Source organism: Vidua chalybeata, chromosome 6, assembly GCF_026979565.1.
Source record: "Vidua chalybeata isolate OUT-0048 chromosome 6, bVidCha1 merged haplotype, whole genome shotgun sequence".
Lineage (NCBI taxonomy): Eukaryota > Metazoa > Chordata > Aves > Passeriformes > Viduidae > Vidua > Vidua chalybeata.
The window spans coordinates 49,015,672-49,037,910 of record NC_071535.1 but is presented as its reverse complement, the minus strand read 5'-3'; the positions used below and the strand labels follow the sequence as shown (position 1 = coordinate 49,037,910).

At 42.3% G+C, this 22,239-nt stretch overlaps 1 protein-coding gene across 1 annotated transcript; it reads right to left on the bottom strand.

Annotated features, from left to right (window-relative positions):
* Positions 1-56: 56 nt before the first annotated feature.
* TPH1 (tryptophan hydroxylase 1) lies at positions 57-14,880 on the bottom strand. The gene is made up of 11 exons (XM_053946655.1): positions 14,812-14,880; positions 11,193-11,330; positions 10,049-10,232; positions 8,596-8,696; positions 7,179-7,246; positions 5,722-5,918; positions 5,115-5,250; positions 4,483-4,609; positions 3,254-3,349; positions 2,711-2,844; positions 57-2,387 (listed from the first exon to the last, which is right to left on the bottom strand). The coding sequence occupies exons 1-11, from the start codon at positions 14,878-14,880 to the stop codon at positions 2,213-2,215; spliced, it is 1,425 nt and encodes a 474-aa protein (XP_053802630.1). The 3' UTR covers positions 57-2,212.
* Positions 14,881-22,239: the final 7,359 nt, after the last annotated feature.

Sequence of the window (22,239 nt, the reverse complement as noted above, 5' to 3'; positions counted from 1 at the left end):
TCCTCCCATGTTTATTGCTACGGTTCCGAAGTAAAGGGCTTTGGTGGTTCTCATAATTATCAGCAACTCCTTTATTTCATTGACATTTAAGCCTGCACAATGGTTTAAAGTACTTAAATTACCATCGTTTTACTGAAGGTTTGGGTGGGCGAAGCCAAGCGCACACGTTGTTAGTGCCATGGAAGTGCATCGCCTCGGTATTACTTCTAGCAGTTTACTTTTTGTTTTGCTACACAAATGCAAATAAAGACACAACTGCTGTTTTTTTACAAAGTACTTGAAAGTAGGTGCTACTTTAACAAGTTTAAGAACTCCTACTTGAAACGTATACATAGTTCAGACAAGCCTTGAAGTAACACAGACCTATGTATATTTCAACAACATCATAAATCCAATGTTGTTAAAACTATAGCTGAATAATAACTGTTATCACAGAAGCAGACAAAACAGATCCTCCCTTACTACTGACTTAGAAGAACACTTCTTCTTTAGAAAGACAAAGTTCCTAAAATCTATTTTTAAATTAAGTGCAATGTAAGCCATAAATGTTGTAGACCATAATTCTACATTTTAAATGCTCTTTAAAACAAAGTTATAGTGGGTTAATAGCCACAGAAAATACAACCTAGTCTTGATTTAAACAGTGAGTATTCTTGGAAAGGTTGGCCTGGCAATTGCTTGTGGAGCAGAGTTGTTCTACTAGAAAGCATATGAAACTCAAGCTAATTTTCAAGCAGAGGTTTCATGAAAGTCCTTTCAAGTTCTCAAAATCCTGGACTAGCATCTCTAGTGTATTTAAGATTTCAGACCATTCTTCCAGCACGCTTTCTGGACTTTCTGATAAGATCTATGTATAAAAAAACCAGACCCTAGGGTGCTGTTAAATACACCCTGCACATCACAGATCCCCCACTCAAATGTCTCACATCCTGCACACATGTCCATGCCAGAACAGGGGCGGCAGAAGCTTTGCACTGCTCTGCAAGGTGCTTGGAACTGGGGGGCCCTCAATACAGGCAAGTTTGCGACTGTGCAATGCATACAATTCAGCAGGACACTACTTGCCTACATTTCTAAAGTGCTCTTTGGGATCAGGTATACTTTACACTACAAGGTAGTTTGTTGCCTTTGTAGCCACAGAATTCCTATGAAATGCTTGGGCCTTTCAATTATAGTTTGACAGACAGGGAATGAAGGTGTTGAGGTCAGGTAAAGAAGAAACTAAATATGTATTTGTGCAGCTTGTGCAGGTTGAAAAAGGGACTGAGCAATCAACAGGATATTTATTTTTACATAAAGCACACTGGTCTATGATCTTTGGGTGTTTTAAACTTTGATGTTATTTTAGAGCCAATTAAGCTATTTTGAATATGAAGTTGCAGTTTGGAAATGGTTTTGGGCTTTATGCTAAGTCAATGCTTGATGGCGTGCTGTATTTTTTGCTAAATTAATTCAATCAAGAAAAAGGCAAATGGTATCTCTGTAAGGAAAGGTCTTCCCTCAGGTGCAATATCAAGGACAGCAACAAAAATCCTGGCTCTCAACCAATAGCAAATCACTTAAAATAAACATAATTAGGATTTCATGCAACAGCTGTATCTCTGCCTTATACAAGAAGCATGCCAAATATCACATTTGCAACTCTTTGTGGCAAGAGTAATCCCTTTGAAAGCAAGATTTGACCCCTCCCTTTTATCATGTTGAACCTGCAGCTATTTGTGTCCTGATGCCTGCATTGTAATCATTCAAGTCTCAAACTTAGCAGCACAGGCTTTGAAACACTGAATTACCACAGTTTCTATGCTGTCAAGTCTTTAGCACTATCAGCACAATCAGTAGCATAGACTGCTGGAGTCAAAAATTTAATTCTCCCTAGGGTGAATTACTCAAATTTTGCCTCATAAGCCACCTCCTGCAGCATCTGATCCACAGACCTGATCCACAGACCACTTTTTCTCCAGTCTAACAATTTCTCCATTCCCCTACAAGCTTCTAAAAGGAAACTCTGGACCTTTTTACCTAAGGGGGATGGAGGAATGAATTTATGTGAGGAAATTTACAGAGAGCAAAGAGATTAAATTGTTATATTCTTATGGGCCGTTCACTCTTCCATGTGTGAAGGAGTGAGCTCTTCATGCAACACATTATATGCCTAGAAAGAGATCAGTGGGGAAAGGGAAGAATTGGCTTGCAGCCCAGTGCTAGCAGGGTGTTAAACTTCCAGCTGCTTGCCCATCTTGCTGAGGGCATCACTGACAATATCCAGCTCATGGCGCAGCTCATTCACCACACTGGCGATGCTCTTCGTGTCTTTCAGGACCTGCACACTCTGAGTGTAGGGATTGTACTTCACCCCAAAGGGGCGCTTGATGGTTTTTGCAAACTCTCTATTGAAGAAAAAAGAAAAAAAAAATAAAAGGAAAAAGAGTGTGTTATAACCAAAAGAGGGTGTTATAAACAAGACATAAACCACAAATGCATTCTCTGTATGCAGTCAGTATCAATACTCACTTTTTTAAAGTACTTAAAAATTGTCCCCACCCAGTACGTGAAAGACCAAGAAAATACTAACCAAAATTCTTCTACTGTGAAAAATAGTTACAAAACGGTGATAAGACTAAAAGGATTTAGTGCTGCTACAGAGAGATATATAAAACCAAATCTGCTTTTATAAAAAGAAGGGGAGTGGGGAGGGGGGCGGAATCTGTACCTCATCTTTTCCTTTGCTTCTTCAAAACTTTCAGAAACAAAGTAAACCTCCTGGAAAGTTGTAATGATACATTCTTGCTTGCAGGTGACCTTTGGATCAAAAGGTTTGACATTGGCGCTGTCAGAGACTGAGTGCTAGTAAAGTGTTACCATGGGTCAGAGGAACATCACCATCCAAAGAATCCAGGAGGAAGATGACATGTGATAAAGTGAATAAAAATAATTATTGTGAGATTATTTTAATGCATATCATCTTAAAATTTTTATGTGCTGATGTACAGTAATTAAAGCCTAACAAACTGAATTATTCTGAATGGTCATATTCTGCCTGTCTGGGTGAGAAAAGGGACTCCACAGACATAAGGCTTGTGTGTAAACAAGAGCAATCTTTTCAGAATCTGGTTAAACCAACAAAGCTTTAATCTGAAAATAGTTACCTGGACTATAACATCAAGAAATTATACTTCATAAAAAATAGGGGGAAACAGTGGTAAAAATAATGAAGTACAAATAAAAGAGGCAAACAAGCAGTAGCCATTCTTACCTTGAGCTCACTAATGGAAGAGAGCAAGCCAGCCCCATAAACTCGTAGCTGCCCCTCTTGCTTGCACAAGCCAAACTCTACCGTGAAGAAGTAGCACTGAAACAGAGAAGGAAGTAAAACAATTCAGCCTTCATCAAAGATGGTGGGGTGAACTAAATGGGAGGTAGCATTGTAGGTAGCATCAAAGAGTTGCAAATGTCAGATAGTTGTCACTCAATTATCCTGAGACATTTAAAGAGGAAGAAAGCCAGAATGGAAGGATGAAGAAGCACAGGATTGCACGTTTCTCATAAGAAAGGTGGATGTTACACATCACCCAACTGGGCTGGAAGATGCTAATGCCAGTGCAAATATCGAGGTGTAAATCTGTTTTGAGAAATACTGACATGAAATCACAGCCTCAGCTTAAAACAAACACTGGATAGAGAGAATCTCTGAGTGAGTGAGAACAGCCCACTGCAGTTTGTTTCTCATTTGCTTAGTGTGCTGTAAAATTAAAGACATTCTGTTTGCTGATTTTCAGGATTTCTGCAGCTATACAGGAAGGAACACTGTTTTCATAGCTGGCTTATTTCTGCTCCCACTGAAGGTAGTACAAGTTTTACCACTAGCTACATGACAGGGGAAAAGAAATTTTAAAAATCAGCAAGCTAGTTCTTACATAACTGGCACCGATTATTTTTCATCAAAATCTACTTTTCATTTTAAAATACTCTTGCCAAGGCATCCAGAGACTGATATCCAGAAAATTAGTTTAGTTTATATTATTTTAATTTCTTGACTGAAAGGTATCTAATGCTAGCGCTCACCATATTCAATACCATATAACTTCAATTCATTCTACACATTAAAGAAATAGAACACTTTCAAATCATTGAATCATGTTCCCAGAAGAAAGAAGACTTTGTCTGAAAGAAACAGACCATAAAATTTCTGTCTGCAAGACGTAAGCTATTACTAAAAGCTGAACCATTACTTGACAGCAGAATGAAGAAAAATACCAATCATATCAACTGTAAAGTGGCTTTTTTTCCTAGCATGGAATTTTTTTTCATGCTTTAAAATCCAGGGACCAGTGCAACACAAAGATCTAGCAGCTGGTGTGGCTAACGTTGACATGAAGTTCCAAATTTATTTGATGGCATGGGATCAGCCTAGTAAAGCACAAAGCTTTTAATGGAATCCCCAGGCTCAAACACTCCAACTCAATCCCCAACTCAAACACTCACTGTTGCCAGTTTTTGGACAGCCTCATCTGATGCTCCAAGTGATGCAAGACCAATTTCCTGGGAGAACTGAGCAAAACTGGGTTCAGCCAAAAGAGGGACATGGCCTAGGAGCTCATGGCAGGTATCACTGGAAAAAGAAACAAAGCAAGAAATCTCCGGATTTGTCTTTGTGGCAAAGTGAAAAGGCAGCACCACTGAACAGATACAATGTCTTGCATTAAACTTCATTACCCAACAGACAGAAAAGCGTCTCCCATTTCTCTGAAAGCAACAGAGCAGATCATACCAACCTTATATAAAGTGCATAGAATCAGATTTTGAAATGAAGGTGCCTAAAATTAAGGTCTGAGTTCCCCATTTGCAAGGCAACTGGATATTAAACTAACTGCACACAGTGATATCAGTAAAAGATCTCCAATAGCAAGATGTACTTTTGAAAATCCTGCACTTACGAAGGTGGCACTTCAGCATGCTGTAAAGTCATTACATAATTCAGCGTGAAGGCTGAGTTTTCAGCACCTTAAAAATAAGTTTTATGCTGGTGTTCTTGAACAGCTTTTTAGTAACTTGGCTCTGGGCAAGCAAGATTCAAAATTTTCTCACAAATTCTACCCCAAGATTGAATGACTCACGGCTCTGGTGTATAGAGAGGGTCCGAGCTGTGTCTGACATATTGAGTGCAGTGAAAAACTCGGAATGCTAATCCTGCCAAGAAGTCTCTGGGTGACAGATATCCAGCCACAGGGCGAATGGTAAAGCCTGTGCACTCTGAAAGTGACCAGAGAAACTGTATATTAGTTTAGCACAGGATGCACAATGTTGTCAGCTTCCTTGCTGGAGCTGAGGTAACAGCCACAGCACTACCTTGGCTCAAAAGCACGTGGGAAAATGGGGCACAATTAGAAAAATTAGGCATAGGCTTGAGAATGAGCAACATTTTTTAAAACGGCCCTACCTCTGTGCCAGTGGACTTCCTAGGATTCCATGCCTAGAGTCAACAATACAGCCAGGTATCTCCTTAGCCAATCCTAACATTCTTTTCAGACACTGCCCCTCAAATATCACCGCATGCACTGAAGACACAATGCATTAAAACACAAATGGCCAAAAGGCTTCTTAAAGGACCAGAATGAATACAAGTCACCAAGAATGTTTCTTTGTGCCCACAAAATAGTGGGATTTGCAGTGGACTTCAGTTTATTTTGAAAATCAGAACATTTTAGAAAACCAGCACATTACCTTTCAGGAAGCGGGACACATCTTCCAGCTGGGGAATATTGTCTTCCCTGTACCCACAGTGTTTGGTGAGCAAGGGCAGGTTTTTAAGGTACTCTTTGCAGGCATAAGTTGGGTAAAGATTGTTAAGCTCTCGGTACACAGTCCCCCAAGTCTTGATCTCCTCCTCAGTGAATTCAATCTTGGGGATTGGGTCACCACTGCAAGGAGAAGAGGAAGAAAGGACACTCCTTAGAAAATGGCTAATAAGAGGTGGGTCATTTACCTACTATTAGTATTTAACACCTGTATGACTGTGACACCTGGCATTAGACTCTGTCAAATACACAGTGAGATCTGGTCTATGTTGTGGAAAGCTTTTAGTCTAAGGATTTTCCTTTTTTTCTCTTTAACCAGTTGTTAGGAATCTTTGCATAGACCTCACTTAAAGCATTGGTTCTGTAAACAGTTTCTTAATTGTTTAATGCCAAGAGTAAGGTTTAAAATATCTACAAAATCTCTTCACAGCTTCAAGAGCTGATAACACTCCTTTTCCATGTTGGATTTCTAAGTCTGCAATTATTTTCCATTACCCTCTTAATTTGTTTTAGGAAAAGAGAACTCCCTAAATTAACAACACATTGTGTGACAGCAGCTAAATATACACATCAAGTAAAAATCATGCTTCTGTGCAGAGGAGACCAGTGCCTGAGAATATTAATTTTAGTCTCTCTTTCCTATTTAGTCCTCAGGACCTTGGATAAAGTGGATTATGGCAAGGCCAGTGTTACACTGCATTTCCACTGCCAGCCAGGGAACTGGCATGGAAAATGCTTTCCCAAGGGAATCTCTGTCAACAACACATTAACAGTAATCAGCCTGGGACTGTGGAAACCAGTTGCATTAAACACACAGTGCAATAGAACTCTAAATACAGACATTTTCTAGGTAATTTTCAGTTGAGGAACTTGATGCCTAAGTTCAATCAGGCCACATGAAAATCACATTTAGAAAGAATTTACAGCACTGGGTTATGAATCTCTTACTGCTTTAAGAGCTCCATACCCTGCCAAGAAGCATCTCTAAAGACAGAAGCTCTTAGAATTTCTTTTCACAGAAAACTACTTATCTACACATCACACATGCTAGTTTGAACCAGGAAAGAAAATTCAAGTATTAACATTTGCTCAGAAAGTTTACTCTCAGTGGTCACTGGGCTGTACATTGGGATTGGCCTCCCCTCTCTCTTCTTTGCAGAGCACCTGGCCAAGCCACATGGCCTCAGACTGACCAGAGCTGCATTGATCTACCTTCTCATCTTGCCTCACATCTCCCTTCCCTTCACCTCTTTGGGTCTGATCCCTGAGCTGAACCTGCATGTCTCAGCCTGGTCTGAGCCCAAGAAAGTGAGCTCCTCACAGTCCACTCTGCTGTTATTTCAAAGCACCCAGAAGGCTTCTTCTGGAAGAATTCAAGCTTACTGTTTGTAGTTCATAGCCAGGTCTGCAAAATACTTCCGCCTCTTGCGATAAACGTTGTCCTTGAAACCCTGATGGGGAGAAAGGAAAACACAGTTCAATGACTTTCCAAGCCATAATAAATGAATCAATTTAAAACAGGACACTTGACATTTCATCACTTGGGGAATAGAAAAGTATGATGTGTAAGAATGAAAGGAGAGGGCAGGAGACTCATAGATGTAGTCTGAAATGTTTAATAGATGTGAACTGAGCAAGTGCTCCAAAGTAGGAATCAGCTGATTTATGCTACTATATATTCTGTAGAGAAGGACTCATTATATAAAGTTTGTTACTTGCATGAATATTCAAAATTACAGAACAAATGGCCCATTTTCATTGCCCAAATACCAGTTTGGTTTCTCCAGTAAGGAAGAAAGAAAGACGAGGAAGAAAGCCTGCCTCAAAATACTTTTTTTTTAGCTTCCTTAATTTGTATGTGACCACTCAGGGCCCAGACCTGGAGTTCGTGCACAAGTAATGAAACAGAAACTTTAAGAGATTTAGAGATTTTAGAGGAGCTAAGATTTTAGTTAGAGATAAGCCTTACTAGAGTTAATTAAAATAAATGAGTAGGCCTTGATGAAGTTAAGAGTTAGTAGTTAACTAATAATTGATTGCTTGTCAACACAATGTTTAGTTAGCTGGGTTTATAATGAAGAATATAGAAACTGACAAATAGCTTTTAGGAACATAAGACAATTGTGGGCCTCCTCTGTTCTGAAACCAATTGGAGACAAGGAATGGGAGTTCTACCAAGGTTCATTTGTCATATTTGCATTGAAAAGGTAGAAAGGTCAGAATGAGGAAGACTTCATTTACTTCCTCATTTTGGGACCCCTCCCCATGAAAGGGACCACCAACCCATTTCAAGAAACAAACTACGCATGCTTAATAGCTTTTGAAATTATTAGCATACGAAGCGAGGAATGGGATGTACCAAAATGATGAATATGTATTTGTATTTTGGGTATTCAATTCTTGTGTGGATAAAAGGACTCTGTAATCATTTGAAAGGTTTTATGTGTATTTGGGAGCTATCCCACACGCTGCCCAGCATCACAATAAACATACATTTTCTAACTTTAAACTGTTAAGAGAGTTTTTGTCCGTCACAGTTGGATATCGGTACTAGATCAATATCCATATTTCTTTAATAAATCAGTAAGCCCCACAGAAAAGCACAGGAACATAATTCAGTCAGTCTTCCCTGAACAAAGAAAGAGACAAGAAATCCCCAAGAGAAGGTTCTCAGACCCCCAGAGACGCCATTGAGGGAGAGGAGAGGAGGGGGTGGAGGAAAAGCTGCAATTTTTTTAGGTCAGCTCCACAAAGTATATTTCCAACTATGGACTGAGTGTAGGGAGGGAAAAGTACTCACGGGATGGTCGGCATCCAAGTCAGACCCATACATCAGCACCCGGTTTGCACACTTATCCAAATCTGAGATCTTCTTGGGAAACCAGGGAATGTTCTCCATGCCTAGGGAAGGCATGGAATCCACAAGGTTATTAATAACGCCCAGCACACCAAGGGAGGAAACGCCGCTTTCAACTACGGCTATGGCGGTTACAGCTCACTCCATAAATTAAAGGGGCATGAATAAGACAAGGGAGTCCTCTTCCTATCTGGCACCAGCCTCTGCTCACACTTCCTCCTCGGTCACTGCCACAGGCTGCCTGCAGAGCACAACCAGCCCCAGAGCCCCTGGGAAGCAAAGTTAGCATGGGTTTCTCTGCTGTAGTTAGCGTAGCATCTAGAGGATCCCACAGAGACAAGGTCTCCCTGTGTACAGCTGCTGGGAATCTTGTAGGGCACAAAGGGTACAAAGGAGAACAGAAGTGATTTGTCTGTGGTCCCGGGGTAGAGTGGGAGAAGGTTAGAGCCCTCTCATCATATTTTACTGACCATGGGAAATGGATGTTTCTCTGTGGTTATGTACGTGGGAAGCATCCAGCTTTGCCTCGAGAGGTATGGGGGGGAGGAGGAACAGGAGGCCCTGCTGCCTGTGAGAGGAGCATCATTACAGTTTTGCTACCAAATACTTTGGGGTTAGTTTTAGCCTAAGAGAGTTTTTTGCCAAGCCCTTGGCAGAGCAGTTAATACACTGTTTTTCTGCCTCAATGCTCTTCAGTTTACTTAAAAAGGTCAGGAGATTGTTTAGATTTAATTTCCCCTTACTTAGGGCTAAAGTAAGCCATTTTATCCAAGAACTCTAGATCTCTCCTTCCCAAGCACAATGACTGAGAAATACATGGGACCAGCTTCCTTCTGCCCTGAACTTTGAGCATCTCTTTAATTAAAAGTAAAGGTAAACACAACATGCAGTATCTAAAGATAAAAGGCACCTCTGTCATACTAATTTAACTAGCCAGTTATGATTAAAAGTGGGTAAAAAAGACAACAAAATCAAGAACTAAATGAGGAAATTGCAGAATCCATCTTCCACTCTCCTCAGTGTCTGAACTGCAGTGGGACCTGTCAGTATCACACCTCTGCCATCGTAGTGTACTCAAGCCCTGCACTCAGACTTTGCCCACAGGCCAGCCTGCTTTGACCTGGACGGATGCAGGGCGGATGCAGGGCTCCCTCTGGTGCCAGCTGGGCTGTGCTGGGAAGGGACAGGAGCACAGACAGTAGACACACATTTTGTACCAGCCTGACAAAGCCTAAACTACCAGGTTCAGGCCAGACTACGCTCACACATAACACAGAAACAGGTATCTGGTAGCAGGTGCCTGAAGACACAGCACAAGTGCAGGTGGGGCTATAAAAAGGTTTCATACCAACACATTTGGAAGTGCATTTTCTTCAGAACTGCCTTTTGTACCTACCATCTTCCTGGACATTGAAATGCTCTGTTGGGCTCACAGAGACAATGTTGACATGGAATTTCAGGAGCTGGAAAATCTCGTTCAGTTGTTCCCTGTTACTGTCACAGTCCACGAAGATCTCAAACTCAGAATTTCGTCTCTTGGACTTCCGTGACTCAATGTGTACCAGATTTACATGCTTTTCCTGTTTAGTAAGAAGCAATGTTCTCAAAGAGATAGGCTAAAAACAATTGATTAAAAGTTAAAATAGTTTTTCAAATTAATATTCTACTGCCATGAACTATTCATCACGTCTATGAAGCTATTTTAGTTAACTGGATCTCTAGATAGCAATTTGCTTATTGAAGGGGGGGAAAGGTTTGATTTTCTACTCAGAAGAAAATGAAAGCAAACCTGTGTTCTTTCAGTTTTATTTACATTCAGGAAGCACATTCAGGAGGCTTAAATTCAACTAAGGACACAGTCAGGAGGTTTAAATTCATAGACCTTTTTGTTTCATCCTTCCCATAGGAAGCTGATAAGCAAAATTCACCAAAATGCCAATCAATTCACCATATAATTATCTCACAAGCAAGCAAGGGATTTAAAAGCAGTAGTTTTCAGGACATTAGATTCACTTTCTTTAATCTGAAGAATTGTATAATCATGTGTTTTATATTAGGAACATTGAGAAAACCCCAGGCTAAAGCATGCAGAGCCACACACCAGAGCACAGTGGCACTGCATATATTCCTCATACAACACCTGCCCAGCAGCTGTGCAATTGCAGCTCCTCTGTCACCTTCAGGCTGGCTGAGCAGTGTGGCAAGGGCACTGCACTCCACACAGTATAGATCAACACCCCAAGTGTCTACCTGCCATCAGCAGGGGCTTCAGACCAGTTCTTATTCCCAGCAAAACCACTGAGTGCCAATCCTCTGGTCATAAGGGGAAAAGACAAACCTTTCTCACTGTATAGTCAGTGCAGATAAGAGTTTTAGCTAGCCATCATCTAATTTCTGAGGCATACATTTGCCTTTGTGGGTAACTTTTGGGTGCCATCCTTAATAAATAGATGTCATCAATTCTAGTGTGTTCCAAAACTACCCTTGCAATTTAAAAATGCAGAGCTGCTGTGATGATTAAAAGATGATAATATACATACCTGAAAGAGTTTTAATGCTTTTACAAGTCCTCCAACTTCATTCTTCAAGGAAAAAATGATGGCAGTTCTTCCTCTTTCAGATGCATGGTCTTCATTCTCTTTGTTATCTTCGATCATCATGTAAGCTGACTTATTTAACTAGATGCAAACAAACAAAAAAATTTGTTTGAATGGGTAGAAGTGCAAAAAGTGTAAGGGTGTCTTGGGTAATGCTGTGCTTTGATCAACCACAAAAGGAAAATTATTAATTCAATTATTACACAATAATAAGAATAAAGTTAGTCACAGACAGAATTTGTGAGAGACTGAAATACCACGATATCTTTTTTTAGTTGAATGATTTTATGAACATCTTTATTCATTCCCTAGGATGCAGAAAATATTTTCAATGTATAGTTTATAATTAGCATTGCTACTGGGAGGAAGGGGAGCAATAAGATGTCAGCAGAAATAGTATATTGAGCAAAACACTTGTTAGCAAGTTCAGTGAACACTGGCAAAGAGAATAATCCAAATCCCGCAGGACATAGGTAGGAAAAGATGAATCAGGATTCAGTAGATCAGAATTGAAAAATCACTCTCTTGTTACATAACTGTAGAACACTGTTTCCATAGGGCAAGGAGACAAACCTAAGGAGGTAAAATGTTTTGCTGACCAGAATCTGTTGGCTATAGAGACAGTCTCTCTCTGATCAACCACAGCCAAGCTGCTCCATCTGCCATGTCCCCTAATTCGTGTGTCAAACCCTTGGCACAATCACCCAAATCACACACTAAAAATTCAGACACCCCACACTGTCAGACTGTGTGGTTTTGTACCTCACTAGTGATCACACTCCTGACTGTGTGGAAATCAGCAGCTATCACAGATCATACTCTTAGCTACATGTAGCCAGGCCATAAACAGAGATAATAGTGAAACTGTAAAGAATGGGGAAAATGTGAAGTAAAGAAAAAAATACCAGGCTTATGAGCAGAAATTGTCCCTCATATGTCTTCAAATTTTGCAAAAAAGAAAAAAAGGAGAGGTTTCTGAATGAGTTGGTGAGAAAGAGGAGAGAAACAAAGAAGCCACATTATTGCTATTTGGAATTACTTTTCAATCTGACACATCTTTAAAGATATCACTATCTTGAGACATTTTCAGAAATGAAAAGAGCAAAACAAAAATGCAATCAAAATGCACCAGTTCCCTTATACAGTTTCTCCAGCTTTAATGATGTAATGAAAATATTTGGATTTCTGACTGGGTTCCCACTTCTAATGAGGCACCACAATATGATAAGCCTGGACAACAGTGTCAGGCCATCACACTGTTTCTGATCCACCAAAGTCAATGAACTCCATCAGCTTGAGTCCAGATGTCAAATTTTCTGCTGGAAGTGTGTGGCAAGCCTAGTCAGGGTTCAGCTGAGCAGCCTGCAGGTTTCCCAGCTCACTTCAGTGTCAGATCACCAGTACATGAGCCAGGAGCAGGCACTGAGCAAAGGCACTTCAAGCAGAAAATAAAAAGCTACGAACACCACAATCACATACAGGTCATGGGTTGTTTTCTCAAGTGCAGAGAGCCATTTGTATGCACCAAATCCTGTTCAGATGGTGCTGTTGTAGGAGAAGCAAAGAAGTCTCCACTACAAGTAGAGTTAGGTGGTGGTCTTTGAAGGCAATAAATGTAGGGCTGGTTTATAGAAAGGGCTAATATGCAGCATGTTGGCTCGACTCCACATCTAGGATCATTGACTTCAGCCTGGATCAGCCTTTATGATATTTGGAACAGTTGCATGCAATGTTATGAGGTGCGCAGCTGGGACAGACTACCTGCCCCAAAAACTAATGCTATTCTTTTGTGGTTTGCTGCTGCAGCTTCCACTGTGTCTGCGATCAGGTGGCAACATCTATGAAGTTATATGTTTAAGAGATCAATGAAGAAAATCAACAGAACATAGAAAGTTCTTATATCAAGAAATTACCTCTAACTTAGGAATTACAAGTTGGACAAGAGAAATTGAGATGCTTACAATGCCAAATGCATATACATATTTAACCCTACACCAAAACTAATCTTTTGCCATAATTAAAAAATATACTGAAGACAATAATGCAGCAACCATTTGGGTGCAAGGCAACAGGAGAAAATGGTAATGCAGAAGCAGTTCCTCTCCTCCTGTGGCTGCACTTCACTTATGTTTTATTCTCTATCAGTAACTCAGCAACTCAGCTCTAATAAAATCTGGAACTTTTCCTTTGCATGGTATCACATTTGGGCTTTTTGGATGGTGAAGGGGGAGTTAATATTGCATTGATGCTTTTTATTAATGATCTTCCACCAGCCTGACTCAGTCTTGGTGAAAATACACAGGGATATTCTAAGACCTTTATTTAGATAGATAATTAGCTGCTGTCCAGTTAAAGATTGCACTTTTTGGCACCCATAGCAATTATCTTCCCTTTCTCCCTCTCCCCAAAGGATGTTCACAGAGAGAAAGATATAGGAGGATGCACATTTGCCTAAAAAAACCCCACATTTCAATTCATAAATTGAAGAAGAAAAATCCTTTTCAAAATGTTTTATACTGATTGACATTAATAAAAAATGCCAATGGGCATTTTATATTCTCTTCCCTTTAAGTAGCTGCTTACTTTCTCACTGTCCTTTTGACACACTTCTAGGGAAGGGTGAAGACACGATGTTAGGAGTGACCACTAGATATCACATTACATTTTCCAGGTACACCCAAGTTCTTCCTAAGATTTAGCTCTCAGACACCAAACCAAAAGCTGTGCTGAGCAGCTTATTTAGCTTCCAAGTATCTGAGGGATATAGCAAAGCAATATTTTTGTGAAACTGTACTGTCAGCATTCTTGTCTTCACAAGGAATTTTACAGACTTTATCAACTGCACAGTATCAGTAACTGCAGCCAGTGCTGCTTTTATCTGATCTCTGATGCACGAAGCAACTTCCCACTCTAATGTGGAATATTATAAATAAAAGGAGTGAGTTTTATAAATAAAGCCGGGAGTGAGTTCTTCTGGGCTATAGCATACCCTCTGACTCCTAAGCAATCATACACAAAAAGTTGCTTTTGTTCTACCTTAATTTCATATGCTCGCATTTACAGTTTGAGATTTTCCCCCTCTTTTATCCAGAAACAGCAGCTCCATCCCAATGCCAGCGGCACTGAACGCTGCCACCGACGCCAGAGGAGCCGCACCCCAGGACTCTCCAATTACTTTTCTCCAAGTAACCGGGGCCAGAAAGCTCCCGGTTTTCCCAAATCCCCGTTCCGAGAACTGCAACAGCGAAGCGCCCGAGCTGCGACTCCACGAAAGCTGCGTTTACTCCGCAAGCCAGGACCGATCCCGGGGCTGAGCAGCGAGGATCCCATCCCGCACTTCCCGTGCCCATCCTGCTCCACTCAGCTGTGTTCATCCCGTTCCTCCCGTGCTCAACCCGCTCCCTTCATCTGTGTTCATCCCGCACTTCCCGTGCCCATCCTGCTCCCCTCACCTGTACCCATCCCACACTTCCCGTGCCCAGCCTGCTCCCCTCATCTGTGTTCATCCCGCACTTCCCGTGCCCATCCTGCTCCCCTCACCTGTGCCCACCCCGGTCCTCACCTGCCTGCCGGGGTCCCGCGGGCTCGGCGCCGCCTCCAGGGATGCGCCGCGGCGCGGTGCGGGGTGCATGGCCGGGCAGGCTCAGGGCAGCGCCCGGCCCCGCCGGCTTTATGCAGGGGTGAGAGCCGCCCCTGAGCGAGGGGAGGGCTGCAGGGAGGCGGGGGAAGGCGCTGCCCGGCCCAGCTGGGAAAGGGGCGCTTTGGCCCTCTCCACGATGCTCCTTCGGTTTGCAGAGCAGCGATGCTCGGGCGCAGCCACCACCCGCTCCCCGTCACTGCAGCCTGGAAAAACCCACACAAGAAGACACCCTTTGCCTCCTGAGTTACACCTCCTCGGTTACACGGACAGGGTCACCCAAAAGGGGTCACAAGAGATTGACTTTTTGTGGGTAGCTCTAGGGGTCTTGCAGGTAACATAAATTTGCACACCACGGGGCTGAGAGGAGCAAGCATTTCCGTGGACGGAGTCCTCCTCCATCGTGTCTACACAAGCACTTCTTATCACTCATGCACTCGCTGTTAAATGCTCCGTATGCTGCCTGTGGGATAGGGAAGGCAAACTGCATCAGAAGGGAGAGGTGGTGAGGGCTGGGCCTGTAGCAGAGGGGGCCTGAGCAAAGTGGCCTCCAAGGCTATGGGGGATCCAGCAGTGGTGGACACCCCCAAATTCTCAACAGCACATAGTGCAGGTTGTAGTTCCAAAGAGGAACACAGTGGGCTTTAGTGAAGATCTCCATACAGGAGAAAAAAAACAGCAGTGCATTTCTGCAGTGAAAATAAATTGCAGCGTATTCCTTCTTTTCTCAAAACCTCCTGTGCATACAGGAAGAATAACTACATTTCTATTAGCAGAAAACTACATCTTTTCATATAATTTATGTTGTCATTTATTTTCTGCATATATCTAGATGTGTTTATAGTATAAGAACTCATGTTTTTTTGACTCCAGTCCTCACTGTCTCATCTCAATTTGGCAACATTAAGATAAGGGGATTTTGGTCCACAGCAGGAGAAGACAAAATGTTCCCTGGGAACATAATCTCTTGGAGATGTTAGGAGTCTCTTGGGGAAGAGAGATTATTTTCTATTTGAGCTGTCCAAAACCAAAGATTCTGATCCTTTTTGTATGTTTTTTTTTGAACGAACCTTTCAAAGAAATGCTCAAAATCAGCAGCAACTAGTTTCATTCAAATATACTCAAGTGTCTGGAAAAATTCCCAGTATCTTTCTCTTCAGTTCCTAAAAAGGTTTTGAGATTTTTTTTTCAGCTAGATTCCTTAGACACTGGTGTAACATACCTGGTAAATCATATTGATGCCAATATACAGGGTGACACCTAACCTAGGCAGGCACAGTCACACTTGCACCAACATTTGCGATGATGATATCAGAGTCTTCCTTCTTCCTAGAAGGACTGAACTTAAACAATCCTGTTTTCTAGCTGGGAACAGTGACTAGCTCAGCCCTTCAGACACAGCACAGGATTGAAAGAACATGGCTGTGAATGATGACACAGCTGGAAAAAAAATTTTTTTTTTTCCCAGTTTGCTAATGGGACATATTGTGTCACCAGATGCTTCAATTTTCCCTGCATAAAGAAAATGCTGTATTTATCAATATATGTCTTATCTCTACAACAGGCATTTCACCTCCTTCCTGAAGAATAAATCTCCCCATCAAATGAGCTGACTCAGAAAGCAAACAGTTTGTAGGATCTTTACCAGAACCTTAAGTGTGCGAGAGCCTGGTGTTAAATGACAAATCTGTAAACATGGGCACAATAAGACACTTATGATAGAATATGACTAACCTGTCAATTTTACCTAGCTCAAATGAAGCAATAATAATGGGGAACCCATGGGCAGCCTGACCTATAACTGCTGAAACAATGAGAATGAGGTCAGGAATGGCCAAGGAAATTTAACCCAATATGAAATTTGTTAGTTACATAACGAGATAACTGGGGTGCCCAGAGTTTTGGGGAGCAGATTAAAGCTGATTCAGTGATTTGGTAAGAATTGCTTGTTCACCACAACCAATGCCCCATGGTCTGAAAGGGCAGAACCACAAAGCATGAACAGACTCAATTACAGCCTGTTTCCACTGGGTGCTCACTGGAGCCTGCTCTGCTCCTCTCCACCCAGGGTTTCCAGCTCCGAGGAATCTGTGGATGGCTTTACAGGAGAACTACTTAAAAGGTTTTATCCAAAAGCTGAATCTTCACAGTTCTAGAGTTGCAAGGTTTTGGAAAACCCTCACTCTGTCAGCAGCACAGCTGCTGCTTTGTGTTTTCACACACAGAAAAAAATTTCTACCTTTTTTCAAAAGCTGGTAGTGTATTCTACCATTTAAGAATGGTGGCTTGGGCCCCTCACTACAGAAGAGAGCAATATGGCACAGCAGTCAGGTATGGAGACAACATAAACAGGGCAGCAAAATGCATAGGAGCTACCCTGCTCATCCTGGCAGGAGGTGGCACAAGCAAACACTGACCCAGAAAAAGTCTGAAATGTGACCTCGTTGGTCTGCAGGAGCACAAAGCAAAGAGAGGCCAAACATTTTCAGTGGGATGTCAGAAATCTACACAGACCTTGAGGTGGGAAGGAACTGTGAAGGACAGAGACAACTGGGTCATCAAAACCATAGGGAGAGAGGCCTCCCCTTATGCCACAGGAGATAAGGCAATATCTGATTGATTTTTCTCTAAAGCCTGCATGAGATTTCTCACATATAGCCTCTCATGCAGACAAAGCCCTCCAGACAGATAATCAGCACCTGAGGATGGAATATAGGTCTGACCCTGCTCAAAAGTGGGTCAAGCTGAACACGTTTTGCAGGACAGGGCTTTGCCATGTGCAGCTGCCACAAAACCTCTCTCACTGACACAGAGCAACCATGGCACCATGAAGCCTACCAGAGTGGCTTTCAGTTACATTTTCCCTCATAATTCCTTGTTAAATGAATTCTCCTCACTCAGATCCAAGTGACAGGGTGGTGTCAGACTGAAGTACGGTGTATTCTCAGTCCTTTGCTGGAGTAGCTCCAGGAACATCAAGCATCTCCAGAAGAGACCATGAGTCCATTCCTCCTTCCCATCTGCTAGCTCAGAGGTGACTCTGCTCTACTTTTCAGAGCGCTTCTATTCTGTTCTTCCAAGCAGAAACTTGGCAGCAGAGTTTGCAATCAAACAGTGGTTATGCCACTTGGGGGTACACATATGTAGATAAATGCTCTGGAGATTTTTAGGCTGAGAAGTATTAAAACCAAGCTGGTTTTCATCACACTTGCAGGTCTTCCCCTCCCCTAGAGAGCCACGCAGTAATGGGACCCTTTTTGCTCTCTGAAACACAACAACATAAACCTTCTGCCCTACCTCTCCTCTTCCTCCCACTCTGAAAAAGTTTGCTCTCCATGGGTCAAATATGTAGGGACTCAACTAACCTGGCACATCTTTCCAGACATGGCACAAGTCTTGTATTTACCAACACTACAAGGAAGCTGGTCTGGGAAGGGAGAATAAAGGTGGAAAAAAAGAAAAATCAGTGTAATTCAGGGGTTCTGCTCTGAGGGGAGAGACAGAGTCAGAAGATTAGTTTGTTGAACTGGTCAGGCAAGAACATGGAAAAGCAGGTTGAGAATGTTCTGTAAGGATATTAATCTTCTGTTGAAATATATTATCTGAAATATATATAATGCAGCAAGACTGATGGAGAGAATCAATCAGCCCTGAAGTCTTCTCAATCCCATCAAGGTCATCCACGGGAATTACCTGATCTCCCCATGTGATAGGAAAAAGTGCTCTAATCTCCAATAAGGCAATTTCACAACATCACTTCTGAGGTATAAACCCCCTTGGACTTTATTTGGCCCAGGCATCTGCCTTTCCAAGCAGGACCATTTGTCTGAGGCAAAGGGGCCACTTGAAACTTTTCCAGTAAAAGGTATGAAGTGGTAACTCCCTGAACAAAACAGGTTTAATACGATTTAGTACCAAGTCTGCTCTAATCATAATTACTTTCTCCAGAGCACACAACTGAAAATTCTAATCACAGCCTTCTGCCTCTCTGTTAATTAAGTGCTGCAGACAAGTTATGCCTTAAGAATTTCATGGCACTTACACAAGCACCATGAAAGTTACAGGGAAGAGTGAAGATGAACACCATGCAGGCCTCTGCACAGCTTGTTTTCCAGTATAGGTTTTACGGATCTTCCTCATATTCTGATTTAATTTTTTCAATGTCCTTTTATACTGATGCCCAAAAAACTGTCTGGCTTGTTTTCTTCTGCTGATTTTTAATATTTATCAAGCATTTATTGTCACAACACCTAAGGAACAGCATTCACTTACAATCACTTTCTAAAATTCATTCTCTCAACCTTTGACTTCTCTCACCCAAATGAGGTAACCTGTCATTTAATTTACCTAAATTAAAAGGTAAAAAGGAGGAGTAAAAAAGGAGTTAAAAATCTCCAAATCCAAAGCTTTTCAAATTTTCAAAGAAAAGTATGCATCTGAAATCTTGAAGCCTTTCTATAGAGAATTCTTCCATTTTCTCCCTTCTTCCACAAACCACAGTTCTCCCAACAAACACTTTCCAGAGCCAGGTCATCCAGCCTTTCTCCAGCATGAGGCTGTGACCGTGTCACACCCTGAACTCAGAGTAACCTCTGAGAAATGCCTGGATGGCTCAGTCCCTGAGAAGGGCACCACATCCCCATGGGGGTGGTTTAGCAATTGGTTAACGATTCATGCCACTGAATAGTTGTTGATTCATAAAGCATTTAATTCATAACCAGTTAATATGTGACAAAAGGAAAAGGGGGATTTCAACTATGCAAGTATTTAAAACATTTACAAATATCTTTTTCCAATGAAAAGTGCAAGAACCAATGAGGCAAATTACCCTCTCATCGTGTCTCAGCCAGCTGTAGTATCAACAGCCTTCAAACACCCTTATTTTGAAAAGCCAGAGCTGCTGTGTAAATCTACTGAAGCACAGCCAGCCAACAGACCATTCACTGTTTGTGTATTTGCTTTGGACTGTTTAAAGAAGCAATATTAGCCCTTTCATCTGAGACAGGAAATATTTTTCATTTCATAAAAGCTAAATAAAATCACAAGTGACATGAGTTACTTGCTGCTCTGAGCAAATAAGGCATAGTTTTTCCTGACAACACCGTTGTAAACTCTTTACAAAAGGTTAGTTTAGATGCTGCTGGGACAATGAACAGACCAGGCTCTGATTTGTTTTCTCTAGGGAAAATAATATCACAAAATGAATATCCATCAGCTGCACTTCAAATCAAAGTGTAGTCTGGCTGGGAACAAAAGTCCTGAAAGAGCTCTTTTCTCCAATTACTCTGGATTTACTGGATACAGAAGGCAATTACAACTTCCTTTTATTTCCTTACCTGTTCAGGGTTGGTCAAGTAATTTCAAGTTAAAGTAGTCCCCCACCAGCCAGCAGAGATTCCATGTATTACTAGAGCAAACAGGATTTAGTCCTGCCAGAACCATCAACCAGGGACGGGGAAAACCAAGAGGAAAAGCTCAACAAACTGATCTACCTACTGCCTGGAAATACAGTGCAGTGGAGAGGACGAGGAAATACTGCATGGAGCTTTGCAGATACTGCTCTGCTCAGGCTGGCACTCCAACCCCTGTAGCTCCGGCAGGGCTGAAGGGGAGGCTCCCAGCTGGTTTCACAGCAGGCTGAGCCAGGTAACAACTCTGCACTGCACCAGTCCTGGCCATCAGCTCCAGAGCCCTGGCAAGGGTGGGGAGACCGAGAAGCTGCTCAGTGCTGATGGACGGCTCTGGCACTAAGTACAAGGTGCAAATGCCCAGCCTGAAAATGAAAAACAAAGCATCCAAATAGAGAAGAGTGTGCCAGAGCCTAAGGCAACCTCAGCCACCACTGAAAATAGCCCCTCAATGTGACGGCTACCTGCCACGACCTCAAGCAGACGAGATGAGCTGGCTAGCACTGCCCGTGAGAGGCCGGGTGACCGCCATGTGAGTGGGCACTCCAGGGAAACGGCGTCTGCCACCTTGGTAGTGCTGAGTGCTGCGGCGTGGGTTACACAGCTTTGGTAGCTTCACACACTGAGAGGAGACGAAGAGACGATAGAAGGACACTTATTTGCGAGCCCAAAGAGTTTTTATTCCCCCAGGCGTGGCTGGAACAAAGCGCTCCCCTGCTGGCTGCAGTGACAAATGCCAGAGAACACACTACGGCAGCAGGTTAAGTAGGGGGTGGGCAGACGGGGTGGAAACCTGGCTCGCCCAATGGGGACGAATGAAAGAGATATTACATCAATCATAACAACCAATGGTAACATAACAGAGGTGGGTACAGCGTCCTGGGACAAATAGAAAGGCTAAGGTGGGGTGATTGATACAGAACTTTCTTGAAGAAGCTGGGGTGGTTACAAGATTGACACCCCACAGGGAGTGGAGAACCTTGACTGATGGGACTAAATAAGGAGAAAACAGGAGAGGTGAGAAGATTGACAGGTAAATGTGGATCCGAGTGGCGGGAACTCTCGGGGTAAACAACTTGGAACAAACCAATGTGAGGGGAAAAATAGGGAAGTACACTAATAAAACCACTGACTAAATCAAAAAAACAACTTACAACACCTCATGGCATTCAAGGATCACTTCTGACCAGGCCCCGATACTTCTCCATCCCTTAAGCACAAATTATAGTAGAAGTGGACTCCATTCATTGACGAACTACCTTGGTAACATTATTTCTACTACATTATCATTACAAAATCTCAGGAATTATCCAGTGCTTTCACATCACAGACAAACACAAAGCAAAATAGTCAAATGCATAAATAAGGCTGCTGATAAGAGCAGTCACAGAATGTTAACCTCAGCCTGTTGGCCTAATTAGTAGAACAGCAGCATATTGTGTATTCAGAGTGAGGTGGAGAAGCGAACAAAGGGAAAAGCTTTGTACTTGTTAATGATATGAGTAAGCAGAGCTCAGAAAGCAATTCAGCAGACTTTGATCCACTCAGGAAAGAGAACAAGGGCTCTCCAGGTACTTCTGACACAGCCTCACCACCGGCTTGGGCCAGGAACCAGCCTCTGCCGTATTCGCATTCATTTAGGAAGCGTATCCAATATTGGATTTGCTGAATGTAAGAAGTAGGCAGACAGTATACCATGTGTTTTACACACCCTAAACATAGCCAGGCCAAGGGAAATCAAGAGAAGACTCCAAGGCCCAAACAATCACAAAAGACGTAGGTTTTGCCTGCAGCAGGTTTTTGGTGTGTTTCACCCCTGTGCTGATGATCAGCCTTTCTGAAACAGAGGTGAGGACAGAGTGAGGTTGTTCATTCCCAGCCAGTCTGTTAAAGTCCCTCGGGGCTTCACACTAAAGCAAGCTCAGAGGATCAACCCGTTCTCTGT